This window comes from Microtus oregoni, unplaced genomic scaffold (genome assembly GCF_018167655.1).
Source record: "Microtus oregoni isolate MIOR12 unplaced genomic scaffold, Mior012 000001F_ref0000356, whole genome shotgun sequence".
Lineage (NCBI taxonomy): Eukaryota > Metazoa > Chordata > Mammalia > Rodentia > Cricetidae > Microtus > Microtus oregoni.
The window spans coordinates 36,508,563-36,517,217 of record NW_024543060.1 but is presented as its reverse complement, the minus strand read 5'-3'; the positions used below and the strand labels follow the sequence as shown (position 1 = coordinate 36,517,217).

Genomic DNA, 8,655 nt, shown 5'->3' with positions numbered 1-8,655 from the left:
TCTCTTACACCACATTCTGAAGGTGATCAGGTCAAAGAGGCCACATTTTGGTTTGGTTTAGGCACGGTAATGAGAAGATAAACTGGTGGCAGTGGGAAACGGTTCCCTCTTTGTGATAGTCATCCAATTGTGATTCCAATTATCTGGAGTCACCTTGGCTTTCTGAGGCTTATACTTGTAAACAATAAAGAGTAAATTCCTAGACAAACAGGGTCAAAGATACAAAGTCGAAGCCTCGGTTTTTGTCTTTTGTTTTTATTAGACTGAACAGGAACGACAGACTGGTAACACCTAGTGCACAGATACACTGCTGAAAAGTGTCTGTGCATCCATTCATTTAACCTGAGAGAAAACACAGTTCCGGGTTCACTTGACCTCTCTAAGCCTTGACTTAACGCATCTGGGCCAGCAGATCTGTATGAGGAGGCTTTCTATGACAGCTCACAATAGTGTACTGACCTCTCAAGAAGCACTCAAACAGTAGGTGAATTGAATAACTGGCACATTTGCATATTACACAGACTCTTTTTCCATTATTGTGCTGGTGTGTTTTTATGAGTAGGAGAGAAGAACAAAAGAAAAAAGGTGGGTTCAACTGATAAACACGGGACCTTGAGAGCTTGTCTAATGCCCGTAGTACAAGCATAATGAATTAAAGGTCCTCGACAAAATCCCATCCTTTCCAAGAAAGCGTACCCTCTTCACTGTGCTAGCCTTGCTAATGGGTGAAGAACCAGAGGGCTCACACAAGAAGTCAGAAGTACATTTCGCCCAGCCATGTCTGCAGCCAGGTACTTCCATGGCCTGTACTGGAAAACTGCTGAAGCAGACAGTATTGTCTGTCAGCTCAAAGTCCCAGTGATTACGAGACAGGAACTGACAGCCTGCAGTCTAAACTGGACAGCTTGTGTTCTTTCAATCCCAACAGTCCTCTGAGACCATGTATGCATTCAGTGTGCCCTTCCTATGCCAACATGGGTGTCTGCAATCTTCCTATTCCCGGCTGATAAATCACTTGAGGCAAGGACACAAATCTGGAGATGTTAAGTTGCTTCTGTCACAACAGCCAGTTAGTTGCTAGCCATTCTCAAACGCTGCCCAGAAAATCTGCTCTTTCACACACCGTATTTCCTGTGTCCAGAGGCACTGCTCCAGCAATGGGTCCAAACCGGTCTTCGAGGTTATGTGACTAGAAAGCAGACAGACCTGGACCCCAGAGTTGCAATAGCTGTAACAAGAGCTATTCTTTAGATGATCAGGAAGCCCTTAGACAAAGAAACAGCACTGCTGCAATAGAAAAATGTCAGCACTGGATCAGTGAACTCCACAGCTGGTATCAACCAATTCCCAATAATATTGAGATCTTAACACATTCACTTTGGCCTGTACAATTATGGCTTCCACTTCTTTCCAAGAGTCTTGAACTGTCAGTACACTGCACCTCCAACTGTGAGCACTTCACCTTCCTGCCCCGAGGAGAAGAGAATAAAGACACAAAAGTAAAGACACCCCTGAAATGGGTGTAGGTGGCTGGAGAGAGCCATGGACCGCAAGCCTCACAGGTCAGGAAGTGGGCGTCTGCTAGGCAGAGGGATTTCCTCGTATGTTATTTTGATGAAGGGGAATTTCATTGGTAAGAACCAATATTCAAAGTTATAAAACAGATAGAACTCTCTGTGCATAATCACTGTATCAAAAATTTTCAAGAGATTCAACAGAAATTGTCTCGTTGACAAGTGTGGTTTGAAGAGGTTATAAAATTTTTTTATGACGGAAGCAAGAGTCTTGTTTCCTTTTGGCCCAAAAATAGAAGTTTCGTTTCCCAGGTAAGCAGGTTCTCCGCTGTAAAGAAATATTCTTGTATAGTTTGTTTCTATCTTCTTGAATTCTGCTCCGAATTCAGCCAGTTTCTCGTAAGTCCTTAACACAAATTTCGAACAGTCGTACGATTCAAACCATGTCTCCGCCCCTTTTCCGGGGCTGGCCCGGACAGTCCATGTCTCATAATAGATCCCCGTGTCATTGTCCTGCTTCACCCACTCCGCCAGCTTGTTAAATGTGTTTCCTGGTGGAAAAGGCAACAAAATAAACTGCTTACAAAATGTGCTGAGACCCGATAAAGACCAGGATGAATGAATAAGAAATACTTAGACTTCAAAACCTGTATCCCACAGCAGGAATGCAGGCGTAGCTACATCCTCTTCTAGCCTTCAAGGCCTTTGAGTTGCAAATACAAGATACAATGGGGATAAGATATAAAGGGGACTCTTAAAATTCTGCAGTTATTAAAGCTAGGCAGTAGCTATCTCTTTCTTTTTGGCAAGTCTTGGGTTCAGAAGCAAACGAGAAAAGGGAAGCAAGAATTGAAGCAGGAAAGGCGAAAGACAAAGAAAGACACTGTAAGAACAAGAGAGAAGGGCAAACAGATAAACTGGCAAGAAGTGTGGGATGCTTAGTAGGGCCTGGCGGCTGAGGTGCAGCTCCTGCCTAGGCTTAATGTCTGCTTTAGAGTTGGAAGCATGGTCCTTAGTAACGTGGTAAAGCAGGCTTTGCAAACACTATGTCATAACATCCAGAGAAAGTCATGAGACAGGATTAGTCATAGGCAAAACTGAATTTACAAGCTTCAAATTCTAGCAGATGGAAGCATTTTACAGAAGAGCGGTCACTACTTACTATGATTCTCAGGTTATGTGAGGAGGAAGGAAGGTGTGAATTAGCTTGGGATGTAAGACAGAAAGCACTCATCTGCTGAAAGAGATGGGTTTTCGTCAGGTGAATTAGGAAGTAGGAAAGACTAGAAAAGCAGTGATTGTGTTAGAAGACTGTGGGTTATACTTAAAAGACCTCAGCTGTAGGCGTGGCCTGTTCCATCCAGCTCTGTGACTGAAAGTGTCAGTCAAGTCACTGACTGAACTCACCTGTTAACACTTCCTTACCTGTAAAACCCAAGGGCGAGGTCTTACCCTCTGCCACTGAATTATGTGTTAGCGCACCTTAAATTGTTGTGTAGAAACTAACCAACAGACACTGATTGGTTCCTCGAGTCCTGGGGCTTATGGGATAATCAGCATCACGAATAACGCTCTCATTTCAGCACCCTGCTTTTGTGGACAACGCCATGCACATAGTAGGTTTACACGTAGTGCAAGCAGACCCCAAATTCTTCACAAGAGGCAATGGGCCAGTAAGGTAAATGTGAGGCAAGGTCACATAAGTAGCTCCTGACAAAAAAGTTCCCATGATAAAGCAATCAACATTGCAGAATGTGGCGAATGCAAAACTACAGTGGTGTCATCAGCTTTCCAGATGAGCACGCAGACATCACGCAAGAGGACGGGAGACGTATCACAACACATATATCACGGAGGCAGTGTACCAAAATGCTTAAGAGAATGAGCAGGAGGGCTTTCCTGTCGGAGCTAGAGTCCCGTCACTACGCTTGGGTAACTTTAATCTTACCTCAGGTTCCCTATCTGCACAATGGAGGAAACAGTAACGATTCTCTCAGGAGTCTGACTCTGGTAAGTGACATGCTCTAAGTGTGGCATTCAGAACAAGGCCAGACCCAGAGGAAGCAAGCCCTTAATGTTTCCCCATGTACAAATAATTTATAGCCCCTATTTTTTTCAGATATAGTTAAGAGGACTTCCCAATGGGGCATTTTATGGATTCCCTAACTGTTGTTTCTGGGGACTTCAATTTAGCTATACAGAGCATTTGTTTCCTTATGTCTCTCGTGGACAGAGCAGATGAGCCATACATCTCCTAGCAAAGCTCTGCATCCGGACCCATTTGCTCCACGGTGGGTGGCACCAGAAGCACAGACTACAATGACCACCATGAGGCCGAGCATGAAACCTCCCGCTTGCATACCGATGCGATCGTCCACCTGTGCTCCATTTCTGAAACTTACCGGATATGGTCGCGACTAGAGCTAATGTCCCATTCTCCTTCCAGTGTCTGTCATCAATTCCTTCATAAAAGCAGGCTGCTCCTTGGTTACACCAGAACGGAGCATCCGTTTCAGGCCGAAGGTGTGGAAATGTGCAGTTGCCAAGCTGAAAAAGCTCATACCACTCCATTGTGTAGTTCTTGCCCGTCATTGCGTTCCTGAATCCAATAGCATCGTGCATAATTTTCTGTGTAGAGATAACGCAGGTGTAAGCGCGTCTCTGGAGTAACCACGGGCTCAGGACGCCTACTAGGAGAGACTGGTACACAGAAAACGCACACCATGGAGAACAACTTCTGTCACTATCCTTGCGGTGACCCCGCAGCCCCTCAAACCACTGGTTTTGGCAAGCTAGGGCTCGTTTTAGTAAGGATGTGAGCTATCTGAAGACCTGGGGAATGTTCTCACAGCTTACAGTAAGCAAAAAAAGCCATCATGAATATTCCAGGAAAGTGTGCACCTACCTCCCAGGGTGATTGTCAGCTGGGAAAGGGCTCACAGCAGGGCTTAGAGACCTGATTCCTGCTGCCTTGCCCTTCTCTCATTCCCAGGAGCTGGGGACAGTAGGGAAGCTTACTTTGTTGCCATGTGACTCCTCCTGAGAACACATGTCCTCTTAGAGCCAACAGAAACAAAGTCATTGTTCGCAGACCCTAGGGCTACATAGGGAACTTACTCAAGTTGTGTCGTCATGAGCCTGACCAACTTGGCTTTTTATGAACAAAAACATATCCTGGTTAACAAACTTAACAAGAACCATGAGCAATAAATGGAGCTACGTAAGTCAAAAAGCAAGGTCTGTACATTTAGGGACTGTCCCAGAACTATGGACTATGACAGACTGGGTCTTTGTTTTCTTTTGGGCAGGTGTTGGGGTCTACACGCTAGGCTCTTAGGTCAGAATGGTGTCTTGGTGCCTCTAACATGGAGTTGTGCTAAGGCCTGGGGTCCATTACAAGATCCTTCATAACAAAACATGTTAAGGCCAAGACACTGGTTACTCGCTGGAACTTCTGCTTTGTTTTTGAGACAGTCTTATTGTGTAGCCCCGACTGACTCTGAAATAGTGATTCTCTTGCTTGGACCTTCCACGTGCTGGGATTACAGGTGTGCAGCATCATGCAGATGCAATGGTGACTCTTTCTGACTACCAATTGAAAGGTGCTAAGAAGTCTGTCATGGGAGGGAGAGATGGCTGAATAGGTAAGAGTGCTTGCTAGACACAAGTTAAATCCCTAGTACCCAGGAATCTCCACTTTTGTCTGTTTGCTTGAGGGGAGGAGACAAGCTCACTGGCCAGGCCGTTTAGACGAAAATTCAAGCTACAGACAGTGAGAGACCCTGTCTCAAGGGAGTAATATGACGAGTGACATCCAACATGCGCCTTCAGCCACTTCATGCTTGTGAATAGTACACACACACACACACACAAAAACTATAGATACAAAGTATATCAATAAACATGATTACTCATTTAAGTTAAATAATAACTAAATTACTTAAGCAAAGTTACAAGATCAAGATGCATTCTTACAAAGTGTCCCAGGAGGTCTCCATATTTAAATTCCCAAACAGGGGTTTGTAGTCTTAAGACTTTGATGATGTCATTGTCCTTCATAAGTGGGATGGTTGAGCCGGTGGGACAGAAGGTGTACTTAGCTTGACAGTAGGGGTCTGGCTTCGGACGGAAAGCGAAGCGTCTAGCGAGGAAGAGAACCGCCACGTTAGATCTTAAACACATCAGAACCCCAAGTTTCCTTCCAGGCTTGCTTCAGTGCTCTGTGTGTGTGTGTGTGTGTGTGTGTGTGTGTGTGTGTGTGTGTGTTGCGGGCGTGTTACATGTAGTATGTGCACATGTCCAGGTGTCTTTCCTTGACGTTACACCTTGATTACACTAGACTGGGCAGCCAATGAGCTTCAAGAATCTGCCTGCCTCTGCCTCTCCCTCCATAGGCTAGGGTTACAGGTATGCACTGCCATGCTGGTTTCAGTTCATGCTGGTTTCAGTTCAGAGAATCCAAGCTCATGGCCTGGGGATTATGCTGTGGGCACTGAGCCATCTCCTCTGTCTTCAATATTGTTTAGGGAAAATATTTAAAGCTTAGACCATATAAACTAAATATAAATGTGCATTTTACTTGTTTTCATATATACATTCCCAATGATGTGTTAAATATCAAATCATAAAGCAGATTTGGCATTTAAAATTAATCATTCAACTAACATTTCCCGAGGAACTGCCATTTACAGGACTATACTGAGAAGGGGAACAAAAATTACAACCCTGTTCCCTTCCTCACCAAGCTCGGAGCTGGGGCTTGGAAGACATTAAGTCAGGCGGTAGCTGTGGTAAGAAGTGAGCTAAGGAAACAGAGACCTAAGCACAATGGAGGAAGAAATCAGTTCCAACCGTTGGGATGCATGGTGCTATTAGGAGAAGGCACCGGGAAAGAAAGCGAGGCCAGAAAGGGAAAGAGAATTATAAGATAGGAAATAGCTCAGGGGTTCTCAACCTTCCATGACCTCATACTGTGGGGACCTACAACAATAAAATTATTTCATTGCTACTTCATAGCTAATTTTGCTACTGTTATGAATTGTGATATGTAGGATATCTAATAATGAGATCCCTGAAAAAGGGCCATCCAACCCTACTAAAGGCGTTGTGACCCCCAGGTTGAGAACCACTGAAATTCCAGCAGTGGCAGACTAGAATCCATACCTCAAGATAAGAGCAGGAAGGGTCTAACAAGTCTGTCATGGGAAGTATGAAATGACATCCTACAGCCCCTGACATGGGGACCTTGTGCCCTGAATAAGTTCGGGGATTTAAAAAAGCAGATCTGATCGGAATGAAGAGACCAAAATAGACCCTTAACTGTACAAGTTAGAAGAGTCACGGGGGGGGGGGGGGGGGGGCTCAAATTCAGGCAGAGTCGAGTCAGGAGAAGCACACTTGGTCCAGAGTCACCTCCCAGGCCTGGCTGCACTGGAGCAGACACAGGAGGAAGAACACCCAGATCACAAAGGCAGAGTATTTTATTACAGTCTGAAAACAGGAACAAAAACTTTTTTAGCTGGCTTAACAAACATATAGCTTCATTACCCACAGAAAAATCTAGTTTAGGTCAAGGGTAAGTTTATAGGTCTAACTCAAGTGAAATTTTCATAAAGGTAAATATGCCCGTGGCCAGGAGGGTGTGTCAAGTTGGGGCTTGTTTGGAAGCAAAAATCAGTCGGCCTCCTCCTGGTGTGAAATAAAATACTTTCAGATTTACAGCCTCTTCCTTGTTTTATTGGATATTTAGTTTTTATTTCTTGTGAATGTTTTCATAAAAGTCAGTTTCGGACCTAAACTTTTTCTTTACATACATTAAGCAGAACCAGTTCATGTACAGAACACACAGATATTTAAGTCTGGCAACAGTTGGTTTTCACTGGAGATGATCCTGCCAATGATAGTGCTGCTATCATTTCCTCTTTTTGGTTAAGGGCATGTGAGCATGAAGATACGGAGTAATTTTCCTAAGACCACACCGAGGAGAGGAGGGGCTGGTCAAACAGATCCGATCTAAGGATGGACGCAGAACCAGGAACTCCCTGGCAGACTATGCCATCCTTCACCGTGCTCACTCTTATGCAAAACCATTTGTTTTCAGAAGCTGTGGTTCCTTCCACGGTTCCTTCCACTTCTTGATGTCCATACTCTCTCTCTCCCCTAACAAGTCCCCTCCCACGGGCTGTCGAAACTCAGCTAGGTCAAAGACTCCAATCAGTTTCTCAGGTCCAGAGTCTGCACCTCCAGGTAGAAGTGGACCGGCGAGGTGATCCTGTTTGTCCCAAGGAGGAAGTTTCCCCAAGTCTGGAATTTAGAGCAGTAAGACTGGGAAATCCGAGGCACACCTGAAAAAGCGACCTCCCTGTAAATTCTGCAAATATTATGCAAAAACGCTGGTAATAAAGCAGGAAATAAATTTAGTATGCCAACCGTGTTTTAACCTGCTCTCCGAGTCAGTCGGTTGTACCGAAAAGCCACTCAGTGTAGTAATGTCACTCTCCATTCCTCCCAGGACTCGGGACTGCCCAGAATCGGTGAGGACCCCTCAGCTTCCAACTAGCTAGGAATTGCGTCCCCAGTGTTGCTCTGTGCCCGGGTCCCCAAGCACGTCCCGGGGTCGCTCTGCACCCTCCAAGTCCCGGCCAAATCCCCTTCCGCCTCACTCACTTGTAGGGCACGGGCCAGCGGTGCCCCGAAGTCGGGGATGCGCCCAGAGTCGCCGCCAGCCCGAGCAGCGCCAGCGCCCAGCGCCAGTCCGCTCCGCGTCGCCCTGCGCGCGCCATGCACGGCCCCCCGAGATCCCCCGTGGCTCCCGGGCCCGCGTCGGTCTAGCGTGCGCGCCACCGCGACAGAACAGACGGGAGCGCGCGTGGGCGGGCGCGTGACCTCAAAGCGCGTGACGCCTCTTCTGGCCGGGCCTGGCCGGAGCACCTCGGCGCCACCGCGCGTGCGCCGGAAGCCAAGGCAAATGCTTTGTCCTCCCGGAAGAAGCTTGGGGTTGGCAATGCGAACCTCACTCCAAGCAGCGTTGTGGTGTGAGGCTCATTCTCGGAGAGGCGCCTGTCAAAGGTTGGAGATGTTTCATCCTTGCTGATAGAGTTTCCAAAAGAAAAACCCAAGTCTGTGAAGTTTAGGAGACAAA

General features: G+C 46.3%; 1 protein-coding gene across 1 annotated transcript; it reads right to left on the bottom strand.

The window, feature by feature from the left end:
- Positions 1 to 239: 239 nt before the first annotated feature.
- Cln5 (CLN5 intracellular trafficking protein) lies at positions 240 to 8,375 on the bottom strand. Its single transcript, XM_041676588.1, has 4 exons — positions 8,181 to 8,375; positions 5,490 to 5,655; positions 3,917 to 4,142; positions 240 to 2,065 (listed from the first exon to the last, which is right to left on the bottom strand). Exons 1-4 carry the CDS (start codon positions 8,294 to 8,296, stop codon positions 1,557 to 1,559), a joined length of 1,017 nt encoding a protein of 338 aa, XP_041532522.1. The 5' UTR covers positions 8,297 to 8,375; the 3' UTR covers positions 240 to 1,556.
- Between the last annotated feature and the right edge of the window lie 280 nt (positions 8,376 to 8,655).